The sequence below is a fragment of the Gymnoscopelus microlampas genome (assembly GCF_963454915.1).
Source record: "Gymnoscopelus microlampas genome assembly, chromosome: 20".
In the NCBI taxonomy this organism is placed as follows: domain Eukaryota; kingdom Metazoa; phylum Chordata; class Actinopteri; order Myctophiformes; family Myctophidae; genus Gymnoscopelus; species Gymnoscopelus microlampas.
In genome coordinates, this window is record NC_139957.1 from 17,668,770 (window position 1) to 17,692,885 (window position 24,116).

General features: G+C 43.8%; 1 protein-coding gene across 4 annotated transcripts in view; it reads right to left on the reverse strand.

Moving 5' to 3' along the window:
- pcnx1 (pecanex 1) overlaps positions 1-24,116 on the reverse strand; it is a 54,329-nt gene that overhangs the window by 28,426 nt on the left and 1,787 nt on the right. Inside the window, exons 2-13 of one of the 4 annotated variants that reach the window (XM_084044398.1) lie at positions 22,444-22,658; positions 20,315-20,420; positions 19,482-19,518; positions 17,288-17,356; positions 15,213-16,982; positions 11,047-11,176; positions 7,021-7,214; positions 4,628-4,721; positions 2,069-2,126; positions 1,170-1,384; positions 803-956; positions 31-63 (exon numbers count right to left, since the gene is read on the reverse strand). In XM_084044398.1, the coding sequence (XP_083900524.1) occupies positions 31-63; positions 803-956; positions 1,170-1,384; positions 2,069-2,126; positions 4,628-4,721; positions 7,021-7,214; positions 11,047-11,176; positions 15,213-16,982; positions 17,288-17,356; positions 19,482-19,518; positions 20,315-20,420; positions 22,444-22,658 (3,075 nt within the window). Of the gene's footprint in view, positions 1-30; positions 64-802; positions 957-1,169; positions 1,400-2,068; positions 2,127-4,627; positions 4,722-7,020; positions 7,215-11,046; positions 11,177-15,212; positions 16,983-17,287; positions 17,357-19,481; positions 19,519-20,314; positions 20,421-22,443; positions 22,659-24,116 lie in introns of all 4 variants that reach the window. The other 3 variants (XM_084044397.1, XM_084044400.1, XM_084044399.1) reach the window with 3 other exon arrangements.

Sequence of the window (24,116 nt, forward strand, 5' to 3'; positions counted from 1 at the left end):
GGAGGGCTTTTACAAATGTACGGTACTCACATGCCGAGGGGATGAGGAGTCTGGTTGAACACTCTGTCAAATATAAAGTACAATTTAATTAACATACATGTTGCCCAGCACTTCAATGGAAAATCCACAGTTACACGTAACTTTATGGTGACCTGATTACTGTGCATTAATCGATGGGGAAATATTTAAACCACTTAAGTCCTTGTACACCATTTGTTTACAAGGATGAAACAACAGAATGTAAGTAACCTACAAAACCATGTTAATGAGTTCTGATAGTACCTTTCCATGAGTTCAAGAATCTAATGCATTGAAATTAAGGACATTGTAAAGTAATGTGCCATGAAAGTTTCATATTCAGTGCTCAGCTTCCATTTATCTTTAAATTACTTTGAAGTAATTCACAGTACTTTGTGTACACTAATTTCCCAATACAGAAGCAAATTCTATACCTTTTCTTTGGCATTAGTAAATAAAAATGTACAGAGCGATAAGAGTGTCCACGTGTTATTGAAGCGATTTTGCAAGGATATCAAGACAGGTGTGAGATTTTGACTTGCTCTTTGGTGTACCTTGGGCATAATAATATATATATTTTTCAAACCACTGATTTATCAGCATTATCTTCAAGAAATATCGTCAATCCTGAGAGCATTAGTCACTAGGCTCACAAGATATATGCTCATCTGTAGTACAAGACAGTGCGAAAGTGCGAAAAAGACAGAAAGAGAGTGAGAGAAAGACAGTCACCAGTACATACACAAATCCAACAAGCATGTGCTGCTAACTGAGACGTACTCACCTTAAGCAGGGAGTATTGGCAGCTTGCAATGACGAGACAGAATTGAAAGACCCAGATGTCGGTGAAGAATCCGTGGACCAGCAGCACAGAGCCCAAGAATGAAACTAGGACAGCCAACGCCACTGCTAGCACGTTCTCTAGAACCTCACGGTTCCTGAAGCACAGCGGGGGAAAATAAACACAGGAGACATAATTGCATTTGTTTGCATAATTGCATAATTATACTTTTGCTACTACAAGCTCTTTATATTCAGTCTACCTTTCTCATTGTCTACTAAACCCACAGTAATACTTGAACCACAATGCACTTCCCACTACAGTTGCAACAACATGGGTGATATCGGATGGTGTCAGATGTCAGCCTCACCTGTCAAAAAGTGCCAGCAAGGTGAGCCGGTCAAAGTGCAGGCCCACCCACAGGTAAGGCATCAGCCAGAAGCGGTAGTACTGCCTGGCTTTACCAGCGGCAGCAGCAGCAGGGTCCTCTGGGCCCATCGGGGCGTCCTGGAGCTCGGGGCTGAGGTCCCCGTCCTGCTGCTCTAGCAGCTCTGGGTCCATGGTTAGCAGCCGGTTCAGACGGATCTGAGGAAGGGAGAGCTGACCCAGGGTCAGAGCTAGACCTCAGGTAATGATGAAGCATGAGGATGTGGTGGGGACTTATGGGAGACCATGTGCAGCCAAAAGGTGTGTTCACATCGGACGTGATGCCATTTTTTTTGAGTGACTCATTTCAATATTGCAAAGTCATTGCAAAGATGTGACATCTAGCAATATTTCGCGTCTTCTCCCGAAGCGACATGAATTGCGCAAGTTGAAAAATGTTCAACTCCATTTTTGCAGTAGCGAACAGCGCAACATCCTATGCAGGACCCAGTTGGAGAAGAAGTTTGTTGTTGCTGTGCATGATACAAACCTTCTGGATTGACAAGTGAGAAAGAGTACTGTCTGTCTCTGGTAAGCACACGTTGTTTTACCATACCTTGAGAAACACACTGGTGAAATACACATGGCTGATGCTGCCGCAAACAAATTCACAAAATGTCAGATGAATAGCTACACGGCTGCTTCTGCCATGCAAATATTTTGACTGCATCCAGTGTGAATGCACTTTCAGTGTCCGTATACACGTGCAAACACATATGAACTTACAGTACATGCACACACAAATATAGACAAATGGATGCAAGCCTGTGGGTGCAGAGATACACAGAACACACACACACACACACACACACACACACACACACAGTGTGAAAGGGAACTCACCAGGTCATGAGGGTAGAAGCGAACTGAGGTAGAACTGGAGAGATGGGAGTCTGTGTCCCTGTAGGTTATCAAAAATGTCAAGGGTCAACATTTGTGAAACAAAAGCTCCTGCACTCCATGTATTGAACCATGTCTTAAAACAGAGAAACCTCAGAGGAAAAAGCTGACATTGTTTACCATAGGTACGTAGGCTGACAAAATAAGTGCCAATGGTCTATCACTTTGGTTCAAAACAGCATTTCTCAAAAACTACTGGCTGGATTGCAATGGAATTTGCCTTCATCTTCACCTCACAGGGGGCCACAATTTAAATAAGCTTTCGGACTTTGTTGCGTTTTCTCTCTTTGAGATTTTGTGTACACCGTATTTTATCATGCAATAAATACCTCAATCAATCAATAAAAAATAAACCCACAAATGTTGGTTACCACATGGCCTTTCCTCTAGTGTCACCCTTATTTTATTACGGGGCCAGAGCTCAGCTCTGGACCTGTTTTGTTATTGTCAGTATTCTGTCACTTCTTCTTCTTCTTCTGCCACTTTTCGCAGTTCTGGCTGAACCGTGCAGTCGCTTTTTACGAAACTCGGCCATATGGTAGATGGTCATGATAAACGATCAAGAAATAATTCTCACAATCTTTCGTCCAAAGGTGGCGCTATAGCACTCAATTGAAAATGGCAACTTTGAACAGGTACAACTCATGCCCTGTTTGACCTAGAGCCATGAAACTTGGATACACATATGCGTCTCCTCATGCTGAACAACTTTCCCCCTCTGACTTTTGACCTCTGACCTTTAGATCTCCCACCATTTTGAATTATATGAAAAACAGTCATTGGCTCCTAACTTCTGCATTTTTTCACTTATGGAAAATCCACTCCCTATTTTATGTCGGCAGAGGTCCAAAGTTCAAGTGTTAAACGTTTCGTGCAGATTGCTCCAAAATCCCAGGATTCCATAGATTTTAACTATTGCAGTTTTATGAAAATTATTCATCTGCCCCTAACACATACATGCAAGACTCACATTTCTTTGAAACGTTGCAGTAATGTAGAGAGTCATTCCAAATATCACTGAAACCAATCTCACTCCAATTGGCCAAAGGGGGGCGCTATATCAATTTTTTGAAAATGCAAACTTTAAACAGGCAAAAGTCATGCCTCGTTTGGCCGAAAGTCGTGAAACTTGCTTACACTTGTGCCTTGACTCATGAGGAACACATCTATCGCTTTGACCAGTAAGCTCCGCCCTTAGATTGTCCGCAATTTTGAGCAGTTTGAAAAACACTTAAACCCAGGATTTTTCAGCTATTTGCGTGAAACTGTATCATCTGTGTGATCTCCTTTTTCACAGTTACTTGTCTGTTGGGCCAATGGCGTCTCCCTTAAATGAATGCCTCACAATCTCAAGGTCGCCAGTTCAAGCCTCACTTGATGCAGACTTAATTTAAGTTGAATTGCAAACAACATGACTGTATCAATGAATACATGTGCAAATGGTAAAGATAACCTGAAATGCTTATTTTGAGAGTACGTTTTTTCAATGACATACTTCATTCTGAAAATAGCTGATCTACAATCTCACAACTTTTCATGGTTTGTGAGCTTGTAGATCGGCTACTTTCACTAGTTTTGGTTCTGAGGAGATGTACAATTTCTTCATTGGTAAATGGTTTGTGAACGAGTGATCTTAGTGTTAGTGAAACAGGGGCTTGGTTCATGAAAGAAGGCAAGAGTTTATGATCTTCAACAGACAATATCAGCCTGGAAAAAGCTATAGCACTATAGGTAGTGTTGCAGCCTATTAGTCTGAAGGTTGAGAGTTCGAATCCTGTTAATGGCAATAGGTTGAGATGTCCAATCAAACCATTATGTTTCCATCTCTCTCTCTCATCAATCTATTGTTTCCATGTCACTCTCTCTCTCTCTTCAATCTATTCCGTTTCCATGTCTCTCTCTCTCTCTATTCACTGGCCCCGTATTATCGCTGCTTGCAGCTATATTTTTACTTAGCTTTTGCTCCCGTTTACAATAATGTGTTGGTCCTCCAGTGAATATACTACAGTATATACACAGTACATGTTTATGGATATACTAGAGGTTACGGCCGCTATGCAGCCCTCAAACCTATAAGTTTGGGCCGATTCGCGGCACTCACATCTATGTCCATATATGGAGCTGATTGTTTGCGCCTGATGCCATGACGACTCATTGAGGTTAGACAACACTCCATATTTGGGCGTAGCTGCAATGGGAACTCCTTATATGGTTATGGCAGAGTCATAGTGACATGCGTGGCCGGTCCTCCCATTAGCCAATTATTTATAAATAGGATATACACTGTCAGCTCCATATATGGAGCTCTAGAACAATCACTACCATTTATGGAGTTTGGGTTGATATTGGTGGCCAGATATGGCACTGGCCAGCGACAACAGAAGACCATCATAGGTGAGAGCGCCACGAAGAGTTCGCTTTACATTAGCTAGCAGCCATTAGATGCTTTTAGACTCTAGTGTTGTTAAATCACATCCGGAACTGACATTATTTAGTACTTACCAGATGTTATTGGAGGCTCGTCTCGTTGCAGGTTCAAAATTGACCAGGGACATGTCACAACCTCCTGCCTCATATAAGGAGGGAGTGAGCTTCCCTGAAAATGCACACAAAGACAATATGTCACAGAGGGAAAAACTCAAACATGAACTAGGCTCACATGCATTCCATACACCAGCTATTTGCCTAACTTTGATAAATAAAGAGAATAATTTGATAAAGCTGTGTACATCCATGGCAAAATAAGGCACTATAGGGCCTGGTCCCTGTAGACTCTCAGTCTCACTTTAGACTCACACTTGTATCACAACTATAAGTCATTACAACCACATTTTTGTAAAAAATAAAATACATTTAAAAAATAATTCCATTTAGTTAGTTAGATTTTACAGTGTACATATATAGATTAACGAAATAACTGGGGTCCACATTTCTTTATCACATTACTAATACTCTAGAGCAGTGGTTCTCAATGTGGGGTCCAGGGACCACCAAGGGGTCCTTGAGGGGGTTACAGGGGGTCCCCAGCCACACTTACGGGTCTGTAACTCTGAGTGTACTAATGGAACCAAATGAACCTGTAAGGTTCCACTTTTATACTCTGAGTTTAATTAAAACAGAGAATTTTTCAGTGTAGTCCTGAAGATAAAAATCCTGTCAAATGAGGGTCCGTGGCCTAATGCATCAACAGTTACTGCTCTAGAGTAGATGAGGGAGTCTACATGCTGCTTTGCTCTTTGAATTGCAGTATTGTCAGAATCGCAATACGTTTAAGGAACCGGTGTGCACTTCAAGTCTCCTCAAGCCATGAGCAAATGAAGACAAACAGAGCCAGTCTGCTGAAATCACAAGTGCAGAAAGGCGCGCACACACACACACACACACACACACACACACACACACACACACACACACACACACACACACACACACACACACACACACACACACACACACACACACACACACACACACACACACACACACACACACACACACACACACACACACACACACACACACACACACACACACACCCCCTTCTTCCACCCTCAAGCTATATTATGAGTAGGTGTGGAAATCCACTTACCATTGGTTAAGATGGAGGGACCCAAATTGAATCAAAGACACACACAGCCCCATGTTCACTTACATTTTAAGTATGTAACTGCTTGTTCCACTAATAAGACATAAAATGTAATAAGAAACACACCGTCTTCGGCATGGAGAGAATGAACACATTATACCAGTGCAGTGGGTTACAGCTGGTTTCGCAATGGGATTAAAATCTGGATTTGACCATTAAGTACTACAGGACCTGATAAATAAAATAACACAACATTCCTCTGCTAAACTTATTGTTTGTTCATCATGACCTTATCGGAATATCCCACAAGGCCATTTTGGGGTCCTGCCCAATTGGGCTGAGAAACATGGCACAGGGGCGTGACTGAGTTGCAACACACACAATCGAGCAAGGTCAAGTGGTTGCTACAGACCCAGCATTGTAGACGTTGATAAATGGAGTGAGGATAATTACATACGTCTATAACCAAGTGCAACCGTCCACTGACCACAGATAATTACACATTGCTGCAGACACTTCTGACAGTCCTAGCTTATAAGAAAGAATAGTATGGTATCACCACAACAACAATCCAAGAATGCACAAAACAGCAAAACAAAGCCAAAAATAATTCATATGCTTTAAAAAAAATCACACCCAGTGTGAAGTGGGCGGTGTGTGGTCATCACAACATGACTCACTTTAAAAAAAGGAATAATTACTTTTTTTAAAGTCCATACTGCTATTCATAGGGCTGCACATGTGTCATGTGTTTCGCTAGCCAATCACAGTCCTGAATTTGCAAAGTCAGCCAATCACATTACAGTTAGTGGTGATGACACTAGCTGTAATGTGATTGGCTGACTTTGCAAAAGTATCGATTTGCATTAACAATGGAAGGGTTAGGGGGTATACAAATCTTTTGGTCGGTGTCCAAAACTCACTTATAGGGGGCGGCTACACCGCCCCAAAAAAAGGGACTGATGTTTGTCACATGCACTTCCACTACAGACACCATAAAGCTCTTCCCATCACCGATCCGTCTCATGCAAATCCCCCCCCCCCACCCCAATTAATACTTTTCCATTCCTTTCGCCAAAACACTTCAGTGAGGGACATTGCGGTATGACAAAGTATTAATTAGCCTTTATGTCTCGTGTCTTCTGTGGTTAAGACCTATTGTACACCTCTGAACAAACATGGACAATTTGCTGTCCTCGGATTCAATCCTGCCAGTGTATTCTCTTGTGCCTCTCATTTGCCATCTCCCACCATTCATCTGTCAAACTCTTTCCAAACTGTCTTCTTTAGCATAGCATAGCTCCCCTACCAAAGTCATCCTGTAGACTGGTGGCGCCAACGGTGGAGGCCTTGTCCTGAGAGCCCTCCAGGTGCGCACTTCCGTTCCTGGCCAGCAGGGAAGTGCTCGCGCTCAGCACGGTCACCTGGGACGGGGTTCTGGAGGGCTGACTTTTCCCCTGGGATGTAGAAGGCTGGGAGGCCTGGCTGAGTGCCTCCTGGAGGCTGTCAGGGGGAGGAGGAGGAACGAGGGAACAGGGGCGAAGGAAAGGAAACGAGAAGGAGGCATGGGGGACATTGGTACATACCGTCATCATAGGAAGGGGAAGCAGGACATGGTGGTTTTGGGTAATGGGACTAAACAAACAGGAGTGTGTGAGGATTTAAGGAGTCATTTAGAAAATAAGGAAGAAAGTCCAAGTGACTTTGTTCATATGCAGTGACTTTCTTCTTCATACAGTTTATATATGGAGTATATTAATTTCAATTCAGATGCATTTCCCAAGGGTACCACAGCTGGGAGTACAGCTGTAGCGATGCCCATGTTATCGTCATGAAAGGGGTTAAGGGGATGAGAGACTACACAAACAATGAAACGGGCGAGAAACACTAGAAGAAGAACACCTAAGCCTGAGCTAAAGATAGGACAGAATATCATGGGGCAATGCGGACAGGGAAACCTGATCTGAAGAGTGACAAGTCAGGGGTCTTTACACCCAGGGGAAAAACAAAAGGAAGTCGGCTCGAGTTTCAGAGGGAGATAATGCTACATGAGGGAGATAAGCTGCAGCACTCGTGGACAAACGAACCATAGGAAGGACTTGTGAGACACATAACCATGTTGCTGTCAAAAGGGCCGGAGAGAAGCAGGGATGCAGTGGTACGATTTCTTTCAATTTCCTACATTTTTCCCATTATTATTTCAAAAGATTTTCAAAAATCTTAAGAAAAATCGAATCGAAATTTTCAGAAATGTAAAAAAATAAATCTAACATTTTCAAAAACGTTTTCAAAAACCAATCCATAAATAAATAAAAAAAAACATAAGAAATTGTGAAAATAGCCGATAGCTCACAACGCGCCACATTGTGACGCGCTGTGAGCTTGTAGATCGGCTATGTTCACTCACTTAAATAGTGCATAAGTGGGTCTCGAGCTAAAAAGTTAGGGAACCAATGCAATAGACTGAGGATGGCTGAAACACAGAGGGTTCAGTTCAGTGTAGTTCAACATTAACAGTGCAGAGTAGGGGATGCAATTCACCGTGAAGCTCATGGGGTGAAGCTGGTTTAGCAGGGTTCTGGCAAAATCCTGAATGTTACCTTAAGCGTAAGAATTGACCCGTAATGATCCATTTTCACACATTTTTGTAACAGTACAAAGTCTTTGGGGTTTATTGTTCCTTTCCCTGTGAAGGTTACTGGTTAGAGCTTGGCTCCAACATTGCCAGTGTTAGGACCCAGGCTGTAGCTAAAACCAACACAGCATCAACCTTCTTATTATCCAACTTGATATGACTATAATTTCATGCATATACAGGTCTCACAGTCATACCCATAATGTACACTATCATCAACAAGAAGCAGATTTTGAAAGCATGTGTACACTTTAGTTCACACATAAAAAAACTGAGACTAAATAAAGCCGAGGAGACCTGAGGAGAAGGTCATGAAAACATTTGAGTGAGATGGGAGAGGTTTGGCAGAGGGGACAGAGAGGTATTAGTTGAAGAGCGGGCAGTTTTGCATTCTGCAAGTTTATTGACCCCTGGCAGACTGCACACTTGTTTTCTTGCTCAACATTTTCCAAGGCTCAGCATTTGGAGACGTGACCTTGCAGCAACGGGGCGGATGCAGGGAAAAGCAAAGCCTTGGCTAGAGATGAATAACTGTTTGGGAAATGATAACCATAGGAGGGAGGCACACAGACCTGGTAGGAACATGTTTACTATTGGCCATATTCACACGGTGAATGCTGAAACCGATGTAAGGGTGGGGTTTCCCAACCCTCGAGCATGACTTAAGAGCCGCCGTGTGAATACGGTCAATAGAACTTCACATTTCACGGACCACCCACTAAACCCACAAAAGGAACATAACATCATTTTGTATGTGGTTTGTGGTGGCCGGATTTTAATAGCGTGTACATTTGCATGAGTGTAAATATGCAGTTCAGTGTCTTGCTGAAAGGACACTCAGACATAGCCTGGTAAACCCTCCCTCCGGAAATCTCATTTCCATTTGATTTCAGGAGTGAAATCAAATGGAAATGAGATTTCCGGAGGGAGGGTTTACCAGGCTAACTCAGACATGGATGTAAACAATGGCTGTTGCAGGGATCAGGCTGCGTCCTCCCTGTTAGAGGAGGTCTCTATAGCCATAGTCATCAGGCCACAGCAGTAAGGCTATGAGAATCGCAGCCCAAATAAAACATTTGGCTAGTCCAGATTGAAATCAGATTGGTTTGATCAAGTCTGAACAGCAAAACATGTCTACAGTAGGTCGTTTGAAATGCGATTCAAATCTGATTTCTAAAGACATGTCTCAGTCTGGACACTGAAGCCTGATTTATACTTGTAGATCTGCTATTTTCGGGGAATGACACAGTTGCACGACAGAGTATACAGTAAGTTAAACATTACTCACATCTATGTTATTACCACAGGAACCAATGCAGGTAGGTCAACAATGTCTGAATACACAAAGCCAAACTGATCACTCTCAAATAATAGAGTTGACAGTCAGTCCTAATCAACATTGTATTTGAGGAACAAATCAGACTTGCTAAGAAGCACAGATTTGAAGTGCTCTGCCAGGCCAGCTACTGTAGCAATCAATCATGTCAAGTCACTGGCGTTTCGTCACTCTGACAACAATCAAACCAAAGCTCCTTTAGCATCAATGCATGCGTTAGGTCTCCAAGGTTAGCTGTCCACATAAAGAAGAGAGTAGATGGATTGATGAGGCTCCCGTAAATTGATTGAGGCTGCCATAGATACCCTTGGGCTTTCGAGCAGAAAGATGCTAGATGCCCCAATAAAGAGGAGGATAGAGGAAATGTTGCTCGAATAAAAGGGTATGACGAGGGGTACACAAACGGCATGGAAAAAATGTACAATGATCTCCAAATTAATGCTCTGAGGCTAAAACATTGGAAAAATAAAATTCCCTAAGACATAGGGTTGTTGAAAAATGTCACCGTGACCTTAACTGAAAGTGAAATGATATGGTGTAAAATGCTAGCTGGGCTCTTAAGGACCATTTATGGACGATTAGGGACTTGTCACTAAAAAAGAAAAAGTATTGAACATTCACCATAGGTGGAGAAGCAGATGACTTAAACCACATGCATTCTCTTTTTTATTTGATTTTCACACTGATCAATATCATCGACCCCCCCTCCCTCTCTGGGAGATCTCCCAGAGAAGGACAAAGTAACATGATACAGGAGGATGCTTTGTGTTACCATGCACTTTCATGAGAGGCAACGGTTGCGTGAGACAGATCAGAGCTGGCAATGCCCTTGGGCCTCTCTGTCAGGGTTTTGTGAGGACTCCATTCTCTGATCTGTGCTCAACAAAAACGGGGGGGATTTAAGAGGCTAGATCTGGTGCGATAAAGGGGTGGATATAGAGCGACAACAAGCCTTCAAAAACACTGGAATATTGGGACGAAAGGAGTCACATGCAGAACGCGAGACACGCATGGCACAGTCACAACGGGAGAAAGGGGTCATGCAGGGCTTTCCCAGCATGCAAAGGAGATAACGCACGCAGTGTCAGAGGAATAGAGTGAATGACAGTTACTGTTGATGGATGGAAATGAAAATGCAGAGGGACAGAGTGGTGCCTGGTAGCATGCTAACACCAGAGCACACAGTAGAATCCTCATGTTCATTTATCTATTTGAAACTCTGAGTGTACAAGTGTAATTTGGTTATATTTGTACCTGCAGAAAACAGGTAGAATTCGTACTAGATTTGTGAATCGACACTGAGGATTGTACTGTGTACCAGTGCCAGAAGCCCCCCACCCCCAGCGTCGGCATGCACGGCGTACCTGAGAGGAGATCCGATGAGAGAGGTGGGTGGCGTGGGGTTACTCCCCGCATTGTGCCGCCTCCGCACCGCCTGCCGACGGAACGTGCTACGTTCTCGTCGGAACGTGACCGTCTCCTCGCTCCCCGGGGCTGTCATGGCGAGAGGACATGATTGGAGCGGTCAACATGGATGCTACCCCTCGTCCTCGTTTCTTTGAGGGGTTCTTAAAGGTTAAATAGGCTAGCTATTTGTGTTTTTGTTTTGTCCTTACCTTCCTGTGACAGTCGAAAAGCAAAATCATCAGTATTAATTTAACTGATGAGTGTACAAATCGACTTACTTGGTCCATGTTTGCACTCTCAGGGTTAAATTGACACTGAGGATGATGCCATTAACACAACTGGGCATTCTAGTCGTGTCATTTTGACAACCCACAAACAAAACCTACAGTACACAGTAAAATCCTCAGTGTTAATTTATCCATTTCTAACTGAGAGTGTACTGTACAACATCAAATGCAACCAAATTGACCCGTAAGAGTCCATTTTGTTCTATTTTTACATTCTCTGTGTTAAATTAACATGTAGGATTTGACAGTGTATGCCCTGCACGGTTATCAACATAGTGAGGTCAGATGGTAATCGCCGCTTGGCTGCATCTCTCCTACAACCAGCCCATAGTCAAACACTCAACAAAATGTAAATCAAGCTCTTTTTGCTGCCAGCACAGGGAGGCAAGTCTGGGCACACCCCTGCCTCTAATATCCCAAAAGGAGCAAACCCAAGAGAGCCAAGAAACAATCAACACTGTCAGCCTGACAGAATGTACACAATACCTACAAGCCAAAGACCACATCCAGGACGTTAGCAAGCAATGTACTAGCCTGACAGCAGGGAGGATTTGTATTTGTGTACACATGACCCACACACATTTATACTTTTATATGTTTGTTTGTTTTGCTGAAACACTTAAGCCCTATTTTGATCCACAAGCTCACAACACGTCGCATCGTAAAAAAAGAAAGAAAGAAGTTCACCTATAATGACATGCCCAAAATAGAAATGCCACAGTTAAAATGGTTCAACAAATCAATTATTTTCGAGAAGCGTCATCATGGTGAGACCGTGTAACCCTGCCTGGCGAAGGACCAGATCCCGTCAGAACCTTCTCTCCTGTTCCCATTTCAATGACTGTCTCTCAGCTTTTCAACAGCTTGCTTCAATAAAGAAAAAAAATATTACCGTGAATGGACTGCCCATTCTCCTTACAAAAAAAGAAAATGAGGGGGAAATAAACGTGTAATAGACACGCGGGCGGAGGCCCCTTATGAGAGGGTCTGCTGTTTGTCTAACCTTAACACAAAGCGCACACTGTCCCATCATGCTAATGGTGAAACGCACTGGGAACGCTGTGCCTCGGTCAGGCCCGTCACTCCATGGAAACTCACCATGGGCAAGCCAAAGGAGCAAGGCAGACAACGTCTTATTCAGGCACTCAAGCACACAGTGGCAACAATGGGACAAAACCTGGAGTCTGGACTACACCCAAACCAGTTGGGAAATTTGCGCAATTATAGTCATTCAATTCAATTATGATGGAAAGCGCAGTCATTCGGTGACACAGATGTGGTGACTAAGGAGCTCACAATAGAAGCGTGTAGCATCTATAGGCTATGATAGATAGATATATTTTGTATTATAGTGTCCTACACCACAAGATGCCCAGCCTGTACGGGCTTACAAGACACTCACAAAATGTACATACACCAAGATACACCACAAACAGAATACATAAACATATCGATTGTCCAGGCTGTGAGTTACGGATACATAGTTCTCCAACGCAACTGCCATGCCTTCTCTATGAATTTTCCTAAAACAAAAACTTCAACCTACAAATCTGGATTTTTGCTATGGCTATGCAGTTAGTAACTGCATTGCTGTCCTTTCTACCAGTCTACAAATCACATGTGCAGATATACAGTGATATAGAGTATTAATATGGTTTGCACAAGAAATGCTAACCTAAGCCAATAACCTCAAAGTCCCAAAATTGTTAAGTCTTCTTGCATTGATTTAAAAATATCAATATTAACACTTAAACCTTACTGTATACACTTAGTTGACCAGGGTCCCCAGGGGGTCTACTTGGCCCTCTCTTTTTCCTCTACACCAAATCTCTTTGCCGGAAATAGTACTATCTGCAAGCTCGGCTATGTGTCGCAATAGTGAGCTTGTAGAGCAGCTATTTTCACCGAATGTGTGCCCCAGAATAGGGACGCAAGGGTTCATGTGGTTAACCACATAAACCCTGAATATTTAGTTGACTGGGGTACCCCATAGCTCTCTACAGGGGTCTTCAACAGGGGGTCCGGGACCCCTAGGGGGTCCTCATAGAGTTACTACAGGGGGACCGCCAAATCGATGTGATATGATTAGCCGATCTACAAGCTGAGCTCACTATCTATATCTAAATATACTGTATACTACATACACATACACATTTACGGTATATACGCTTAATCTACTAAGAACTGATTAAAAGTCATAAGAAATTCTAATAGACAAGGCTTGCCAGAGAGGCAAGATGAAAAAGAGCCACATTGACCAACAGTTCCTATATTCCATCAACTACATGAGCAGCAGCCAATATCCTTACTTTTCACATGTCCCAATACATCCTGTAATTTGTTTCCAGTATGAAATAAGCAATAACAATTATTCTATGAAGCATATTATTACACTGCTTCCATTTTAAATTTGCTGCGTTTACAATGTGTCATTGATGTGTTCCATATTGTCAATGAACAATACCAGGATTCAGGAATGATGTGAATCTAGAGAGAGGGCAGTGTGCATACCACAATATACTCTGAGATACACTGAGAAGTAAGTATGTAGTGACAGGAATTTAAATGATTAAACCCTAAAATAGGGGTGTAACAATATTGTCGTTATCACAATATTGCAATAACAAAAAAGTCTCAATATTATGGTGGGCCTGTCGCGGTATCTACAATAGGCACACACACACACACACACACACACACACACACACACACACACACACACACACACACACACACACACACACACACACGGTATTCATGCATGCTGGTGTCAGACCTACACACTCACAACACGTCGCAGGCTTGTGGGTGGGCTGTTTTTGCTGCAAGACACATCAGAGCTTTGTATGGTAAATGGTAAATGGACTACATTTATAAATTGCCTTTCTAGTCTTTGTGACCCTTCAAAGCGCTTTACAGTCAGTGTACTTCACATTCACCCATTCCCACACCGATGGGGGAGGAAACCATGCAAGGTATCCACCGCTCATCGGGAGCAGTTAGGGGTTCAGTGTCTTGCTCGAGGACACTTCGACACAAATCTGGAACCTTCCGATTCCAAGATGGACACTCTACCTCCTGAGCCACTGCCGCCCTCTGCGACATGATGCTACCAGCTTTTTAACGAGACAATGGCTAAAGTGACAGCTTCAAACAAGCAATGGATCTCATTCACCACAGATAGGTGGAATTCACATGCTACTCAGAGCTAGTCACAGCTCATGTTATAACACACAAATGAGAAAAAGATTTATATATTTTTTCCTAAATAATATTGTAATAAATATCACTGTGTGAAATTCCATGTTCCACTGTCTTCAACCAACACTATTTATCACAGGAACAAAGGAAATGAAAGGCAAAATTGCTAAACTTGGAAGCAAGGCCAGCAACCAGACACATACTGTAAGAGTCAACTAATATAATCTACAACCCATCAGAGGCAATAGAAATCTGAAGATCACAACGCGATCGCAGTTACATTTTGGAAGGAGTTCACATGTTTCAAATGTAACCGTTTCATCAAACAATAAGCATGCACACAGGAATCAGTGTGTTTGTTAGTGCAGTGGTTCACAAACATTTTCATGTCAAAGACCCCCAAACTGAGTGTTTGGTCGCGGACCACCATCTGAAAAGATTTTGAGCCAGGGACCCCCGTAAACATTTTTCAGCATTAAGTATGAAACAGCATTAAGCATTAAGTATGAAATGGGTTAAACTGGTTAAGCTGATATTATATTAACACATTTAGCTGGGGACCCCCGGAACCCCCTCAAGGACCCCTGGGGATCCCCGGACCCCGCTTTGAGAACCACTGTGTTAGTGGTACCTACCCCGCAGGGAGCTGGCGGTGACATCCTGAGGCTCAGTGAAGGCTGCCTGGCTGGGCAGGCTGTTCCTGGAGCGAGTGACCGACTCCAGCTGGGAGGCCCGACCCAGCAGGGATGCCGGGTCAAGAACCTCGCCTTCTTTGGCTTCCAGGTCCGACTTGGAGGTGGTGAGGGGCCGGGGCACAGCGGGGGCACCCAGGCGGTTGGGGTCGTTAAGGCAGGCCGCCGTGCCACTGTCCAAGCTCAGCACTCTGGCGTGTGTTTTGGCGCTGCCTGTGCTCGGGGTCCGTCGAGAGGCACGGCGTTTTGCCCCCGTGCGGCCTCCCCCTCCTCCTCCTCCCTCGCATCCCATCACAACTTTGGAGGAGGAGGAGCAGGCCGCTGCGTGGGCTGCAGTGTGCTTGGCTTTGAGGGCGCGGTAGCGGCCCTCAGGGGAGTGGCAGGAGTGGGAGGTGGTGCTGGAGGAGCTATCCGTGCTGAGGTGGTGGGCGGAATGGAGGCTGGAGGCACAGCTGAGCTCGCTCTGGTCACTCGAGTCCTCCTCGCCGCCTGCGCCCCCAGCAAAAACGGCGCTGTGGGGCTTGGCCATGCCCCGGAGGGACATGTAGTCCCGGTGGCGGCTGGCATCGAAGCTGCTCGCCCGCTTCTTGCCCGTCCGCCGGCGGCTGCTCCTTCCCGCCTCCCCGCGGGATGAGGAGGACCGCTGTGCAAGACAGGCCGACTTGGGCCGCACGTCGTCTCTGTCCCGTTCTCGGGCGGGCGTCATCGCGGCAGCCGAGCCATCGGCGCTCATCCTCATCCCGGGCTCGTCCTGGCATCCGCAGGGCTCTGTCGGCTCCTGGGCAGTGGCAGATGTTGGCACTTTGTCAGCAGGCTGTTTGGCCATCAGCTCATTGGCGTGAGGGTTTTTGTTGGCTTCCCGTGAGGGCAGGCCCCCGGCGAGACCTCGGGCGCTGATGCTACCGAGGCTAGAAGTCCTGCCGCCGACGGGTATGGCAGAGGAGGCCTCCCCTCTGTCCCGAGTCCCCCGCTCGTCCCCTGATAGTGACAGGAGGCTCTCCACGTGGGTGGAGCTGGTCTGCTCGCTGTGGAAGCTGCTGACGGTACTGTTGGTGTCTCGGTCCGTGCCACTGCAGTAGCTTTCCGTGGAGCCACTACTACGAGTGCTCAGGCTCCGAAGACTGTCGGCGCTGCGCTCTCCTCCGTGGTGGGACTTCCCACCTCCACCAGACCCTCGCCCCCCACCGCTCACATCCACCTGGTACAGACCAGAGCTGCCCTCCCCTGCCTCCCTGGAGGCGGAGCGGGCTACTCTGCGTGTTTCCTGGTGTCTCTGGTAGCACTCTGCCCCCGAAGTGGAGGCGACTGCTTGGTCTTGCAGGTACGGCCGTTCAGCCCCCTCTTTGTCTCTGTCTCTAGGAGATTTACCGGTGTCCAATTCGCACACCGGGTCGAGGCCTCCTCTCCTGGGTGGAGGGTAGAGAGAAAAGTCTGGCAGGGAGGGGTCGGGGAAGGCCGAACCTGCTGAACTAGAGGTGCGAGGCAGGCCCCGCGATCGCAGCTCCTTCCTGAAAGACTGAGACTGCGTTGGTGCGTGAGTGGTCAGCTCTGTGTCGCCGGAGGAGTGCGATTGGCTGAAGTGAATAGCAGCTGAGCTACAGAGGTCGCCCGACTCCCTGGTCAGCTCCGGGGGCCCGAGAGAGGTCGAGGGCTGCATGGAGGCGAAGGAGTCGTTGGAGACAAGGCAGTACATCTTTGGGTCTGACATCAAGTCTTGAGGGATAGAAAAAACATTAAAGGGATTTATTTTATTGAAAACAAAGAGTCAAGTACTTTTGTTTTTGTTTGCTGCCATATCAACCAGTATAAACATAATACAGAACATTAGGTAAATATATAGTCATGCAAAAGATGTGCACCGCTGTACCCAACAATAAAATACACAAATCAATTAGACAGAGCCTGTTAACCTATGTGCTGAGTACTACTGTGGTGCCAAATGTGACAAGTTCCCAGAGAGAAACAGATGTCACAAAATGTCAAAATAACACTGCTTTGTGTTTGTCATTAGTCATTACCATGATCATGGCTGCAGCTCTGAACCAGAGTCAAGCTGAGGTCATCTGAGTTCTTCTCCACATCTCCTCCTGCAGACAGGAACAGAGTAATGATGAATGGATACTTCCATTCATATATTCAAGCACCCATGCATTCTGTTCCGTCCTTGGATTAATGAAACTTCCTCACTCACTCTGGCACTTTTGCTCATGGACAACTGAGATGTACACTAGCATCATAATAATTAGAAGCCTGCTTAGGGAAACTGCTGCAAATGTTTTACCATCGATAGATTGTATATTCCTTAGATATTCACTGTAGACTGACTACATATTTATGCATATTCCCACTCTGTAGCTTAATGTCAGCCCACATCATACCGACCGTCAATAGCCTGTACATCATGCACAATAGTAGATCGATACCTATATCACTAGTGATGTAAATAAAGCAGTTGAACAGTGTACATCATTAAATATTAAGACAAGACATAAAATGATCATAAATAAAAGGTATAAAAAAGAGAGCACTCTTGGAGATACCCTAAATATTTGGATATCATGAGGCTAACCTTTGAAGAATATGCTCTACCAGAGGGATACTATACAGTACATTATTTGTGAATTACTGGTTGTTTTGTGATGGACATAGTGAGTAGATGTAAGCTCTCGGGGGAAGAAGATTAAAAAGCCAAAACCCCAGCAGAGCCCTTATTCTACTTCAGACCACTTCCTGTCATCAGAAACTGCTGGTTAATTAGAATGGCATCGAGCGGCCTCACTGAATAATTCACACAACGCAGCCGCCTTGCACTGAAACTCTCAGCACAATGGACCCCAAAGCACCGCTGTCAGAGACTTACTTTATTGTCATATTCTGCTATTTTGAAATACTGAAAAATAAATAAAAGACCTCCCAGAGAACAGCTCCCTCAGTGGTGTTTGCAGTGTGTTGCGTTTTGTGGAGCCAGCATTGCTTAGCTGTATTTAAAGTGGCAGTGTCTTGATATGTCTAGAGAGAGGTCACAATAACAACGCTGAGTCAGAACACATCCCCTGGGCAGTGGAGGCCATAGTGGTCAGTGATGTAGTGATCCGTCTAAGACAACATCAATGCACTGCACAAATGTTTCACAAGAAGATACAGACTTGTGCACTTACATACACAGTACCTGTGCACTTGCATGCAGTGCACTTACTGTACATAATATGCAGTGGTGGAAAGTAACTTAAGTACATTTACTCAAGTACTGTACTTAGGTACAATTTTCAACACTTTTACATCTACTCCACTACATTTCAGAGGCAAATATTGTACTTTTACTCCACTACGATTATTTGAAAACTTCAGTTACTAGTTAGTTTGTAGATTTGAATAATAATAATTCAAATCTACAAACTATACATTAACCACTTCAGCCCTATTTAAACTTTGGCTATTTGAAAATAGCCGATCTACAAGCTGACAATGCGCCGCCATGCCGAAGCGTTGTGAGCTTGTAGATCTGCTATTTTCAAAATATTTAATGCATTTTATAGATATGACACCCTGTGAAACAGGATATTCTGCATATACTGCAATACTTTTAATTTTGGTAATTTAAGTATATTTTGATGCCAATACTTTTGTACTTTTACTCAAGTAAATTTTGACATGTAGCAGAGTATTTCTACGTTGCACTATTGATACTTTCACTTAAGTAAAACAATTTAGTACTTTTTCCACCATTATATACCTGTCTAGGGGTGTGCCGATACACTAATTTCACGAAACGATACGATACGATATTGGGCTCACAACTTGAAATATATGGGGGAGAAAAAATGCAAACAAATAATTCTGTTTTTGCATTATTCAGACATGCAAACTTGTAGCTTTTCAGCTACAATAGCCGTTTTGAATCCAAATAGGGCAATAGTGAGACACCTGACCCGAAAAAAACAACAACATATTGTCACCCTTTTCACCTCGGGGCTGTTTGCATGCCTGATTATAATTGTAAAAAAAAAAACGATATTTTTTTTTCCAAAACGATACATATCATCACGAAAACGTATCGCGATATATCGCAGGACGATATATCGGCACACCCCTAACCTGTGCCACTTGCATGCAGTGCACTTACATACAGTACCTGTGCACTTGCATGCAGTGCACGTACATACATGTGCCACTTGCATGCAGTGAACGTACATAGCTGGTGGCCATATTTACCTTTGGCTGTTGTTGCTCCTCCGTGGGTGGATCCGATCTAAAGAAGACAAAAACCCTTCATAAGTCAAGCCATGTATTGTTAATAAATCAAAATGTCCCTGTGCAATTCCTCAAAAAAGGTGCTCAGGTAAATTAACAGCTCATTTAAGGACGAATACTTCCACGGGAGTGGGGGAGAGCGTATGTGTGTGTCTCTCTGTGGGAGGGACAACGACAAATGAATATAGTGTTTGATCGCTACAAGAGACTAGTTCCAAAATAATCCTTGTCACAAAAACAGGCCGTTGCTTCTTCACCATCATTACAGAGATAAGAGTTTGGGGTTCTCCCTCTTCTTATGTAGGTGCACAGCGGCTGAGCAGAACATGCCAGATGATTAGCAGCTCAAGGACACAGAGCGCCAAGACTGGGAACACGGCACCCATGGGGATTTCGAGGTTAAATATATCTTGCAAAATAAAACATCTTAATAACAAAGAATATTAAAAGCAGAAAGCAATCTGCTGACAGCAGTATGCATGCATTTCAAGCTAAATGAGAACACATACACCAAATGCCTGCCCCCCTTTCTGTTCAACCACAATTCTAGTTTACACATTGCATTAGCACACAACCCTGCAACATAGGGCAGACTAAACAACAAACTGAAGATTATTAGCAGTTACTGATCACAAAGGTTTGAGGAACAAGTTATCGTAACATTCTGAGCTACAAAAAAAACATAGCGGATATTAAGGGACGAAAGAATATGAGACAAATTACAAATCAAAGCACTTGTTTAGATGTACTGTAAATTAGAGACAGCTGTTGAGAGCTGTCATTCCTCTATTTACCTGGTGGTTGGCATCCATGCCAGCATAGGAGTTCCTGGAACTGCAGTCAACAGGCGGGGTCTCTTCCCGGATGAAGTCTGCCATCTCAATACCCCCTCCAGGGTCCCTGTGAGGTAATACACATAGGATGACACACCTACACATACAATACACACGTGAAAACATACACGGATATGCAGGCACATACGCAGACGAACAGATGCACGCAAACGCAGATATTCAAACATGGACTGACACACATGCACACAGACAGAGACACGCAATCACATGCACACACAGCTAGATACACACAAACAATTACCTAGCACATCAACATTGCACCTTCTCTGTGGAAGCGCGGACAGACAGCACAGAGAGAAATGTACTATTGAGCTTGTTCAGAATCTACCATTCACACAGGAAAGTAGGTTTTAATCATCCCTTTAAAACACATTTTATAACACAGGCTTATGCTTTTCATCACACGTACATTTGAAAAACTATTTTTTTTAAAAAGGGCAAAAAAAGGGAAGAAAAGGTTCCATGTAGACTTTCTCTGGGCCTAAATTTAGCCCGGACGTGCTTGTTTAGCCAGTCAGTACTGTATGTCGGGAAAAAAAAAACAAGTTGCCAGGGATCGTCTATAAATCATTTCCATATGCCAGAAAATGTTTCTTAACAGGTCAAACCACAACACAAACATTCAAAGCAATAAACTGCACTACACGGTGTGCACACATAATATGAGAACAGAGTCTGGGCAAAGGAGACTGTGGGAAGGAAGGGAGAGAGAAAGATAGAGGAGAGGGGGAGCATGAAGGATGGTGGTATAATAACACCTTAACCACTTAAGCCCTCTAGACTTAATAAACTGGACCCGAGTTGGCTCTGAGTTTGTACTTTGACAAATTTAAACAATCTACATCGAATCGCTTTGCCAAAAATAGCTGATCTACAACCTCACAATGCGTTGCAACATGATGCGTTGTGAGCTTGTAGATCTGCTATTTTTGGCAAATAATGTTCCCCCAGAATATGGATGCTGGGGTTCAAGTGGTTAATCAATTTCAACAAGCTTGTCTGCTCTACTGTAAACTCCCAACAACCTGGAATGCAACTCCAGATGTGTAGGCAAAGCTACGACTGACTGCCCCTGCGGTCGAGGGGCTCTCATTCTTGTTGCTTTTCCACCTCTCTCTCTCCCTCTCTCTCTCTCTCTCAGCATCCTGCTAAGCGCTCCCTCTGGAATGTGAAAATGAGTCACTTCTCCAAGGCCCGGGCAGTAAAAGAACCCTGGAACCTCACTGGCATTCAGCTCCTGCACAACAAGAACTAGGGACCTTTACATAAAAACAAGACAACAGCAGATTGCCATTTACAGCTGGCCTTGAATGTCTAATGTGGAAGGTGAGGTATTGATTTGCTCTGTGGCAGGCTTTATTTTCATGCGCCATGACCAGAGGACAACCCTCTGACCCCAGAAACTCAACAGATACTGAAACTCACGATTAGATCACCATTTAAAGTGACTTGACTCACACTGACAAAATCCACACGTGTGCTCCATTTGGGACAACCACTGACCAGACATCTAATCACTGATCAGACATCTAATGCACAACACTCGTACGTGGCCTGTACTATACCAGCTGTCCCATTATCATCCTCTTAGGAGTTAATGACTTCTCCGAACTCACTTTTGCTTCACATTTTGGGGGATCTGTTCTGTGTGTTTCCAAGTACCACTCCAAAAGAATCAAACCCACAATTTTCACCACCTTGCATCCTTTTTTTAAATGTTTTACCAAAACAAGTCCATCTGCATTTCTAATAGAAATTGATCCTATTTGGCAGATTTTCCTAAAAACACAACATCATTAGTCAAATATCGGTAGTAGTGATGTGATAAGCATCACTTTCAACACCTAGTCTTGCTCACAGTTTGTGATGGATAACTCAATGTCGATGGCACTTAGTCCAATCTTGCACTTTGTAAAGCACCCTGGATAGAAGTGTCTGCTAAATGCCTAAATTGTCACATTTAAACAAATATATATCCAGGCTCAATGCAAACACCAAAAATTGTACAGTACTGACAAGTAATTCTTTTTACTACCCAGCCTTACAGGCTCTGTGACACAAGACCTTACCCTGGGCCGTTGCTGTCCTCTTGGCGGGTGGCACTGCCATCGTTGACCCCCTCTGTGCCAATCCTGATGCCCTCTGTCTCCTTGGCCCGGTGCTCCACCACCTCCCCCTCATCCAAGGCATAATGGAGGCGGTAGTTCACCATTTTCAGCAGCAGAAACATGACAGCAATCACCCCACAGTAGATCCCCACGATCACCATGGTCGGCGGGAGGGCCTGGATTGGAGAGAATTTGATTTGTACAGTTTAAGCATTTGGTTGAGACTCCCATCCAGATCAACTCAAGTAGTAGTACAGTAGTACATTTTATTTCGGTCCATTTAAAAGAGCAGATATACATACATACAGTTAAGTCCACTAATGCTAGTGGCACTGAAAAGTAATCACAGTTTCAAACATTGGTTTAACTAAACTGAAAACATCTGACAAATTGAAAAAATAAAAAGAATAATCTAAGCAAACATGTGAGTGAAGAAATCATTATTTCTGCGTCTCATCTCAAGGACACTTTTGATAGGACTGTCCACTTTTGCTGGCTTTCCAGCCCAATTGTTTTGGAAATAGCAGTGAAGCCTCAAATGATGGGTTACCAGCCAAAGAATTAACTAACGTTCTACATTCATAGTAAAAAGGTGCCAGCATTTGGGCTGGTGGCTGGTGTCAATTCCCCTGGTTATACGATCGTCTGGTCTCTCAAACCACTAAGATCAACCCACTGCCATGGTCACAAATTAGAATCCCCTTCATTTGTAGCACAAAAATTGTACCATGTAGAGCTGTTTGTTTGGGTGACATTGCTCCAAGAACATTTCAACACTCGTGTTATGACATAAGAGCATCCTGACAAACAAAGAGTAGAGGGACAACAGGACCTCAAATTCAGAGCAACCCAAAAGCACAAGCTCAACGGTTCTTCTTAGATAATTTACCATCTAAACAACATGAAGTCAACATTTGTCAGCGTGGAATAAAGAAAGATTTTAGAAAAAAGGTACAGACCACCCACACTGTTGAGAATTCCCCTTGAAAATGTCTACATCATTTATCAACAGTGGATAGACTAGAATGACTAGCAGCAACTGGGGCCATTTTAACTGCATAATCACAGCAGCTGAGACAAAAATACAACTTTAATATCTATTGTTTAAAGGTAAGTTCACATACAGCCAGACAGACATTATGACAGAGATAATGTAAAAAGATATCAGAAAAATACACGTTATGAGTAATAGACCTTGTCAGTGTGTTGCTAGGAACATCTTGGCAACTACTGATATTCACAAACACTGTGACAGGAAATAAACTTGGAAAACTTTGAATGTTTATGTTGTCAAGTTAAGTGAATTAACTTTGCAGTTTATTAATGAGGTACACCATCATCATTCAAGTGCTTGTCTGGCAAACCACAATGTGACTTCACTCTTTTCTGTAGGCTTGCTGCTCAAGAGATACCGGCTGCATTAATAGCTGCCACTATCAGGACCAGCACCACTCAAACATGTGGCTCAATTTAAACCACAGAGCCAACCCGTGTATTTATTTCCACTCCGGAAATAGGACAGAAGCCACACTCAGATTTGGAGCATTAGGTTCTAATATAAGGAGGAGTTAGTATATTGGTGTACAAGCTATTTCCTTCCCAGAGTACATTTATAGAGTCATATATAAAAACAG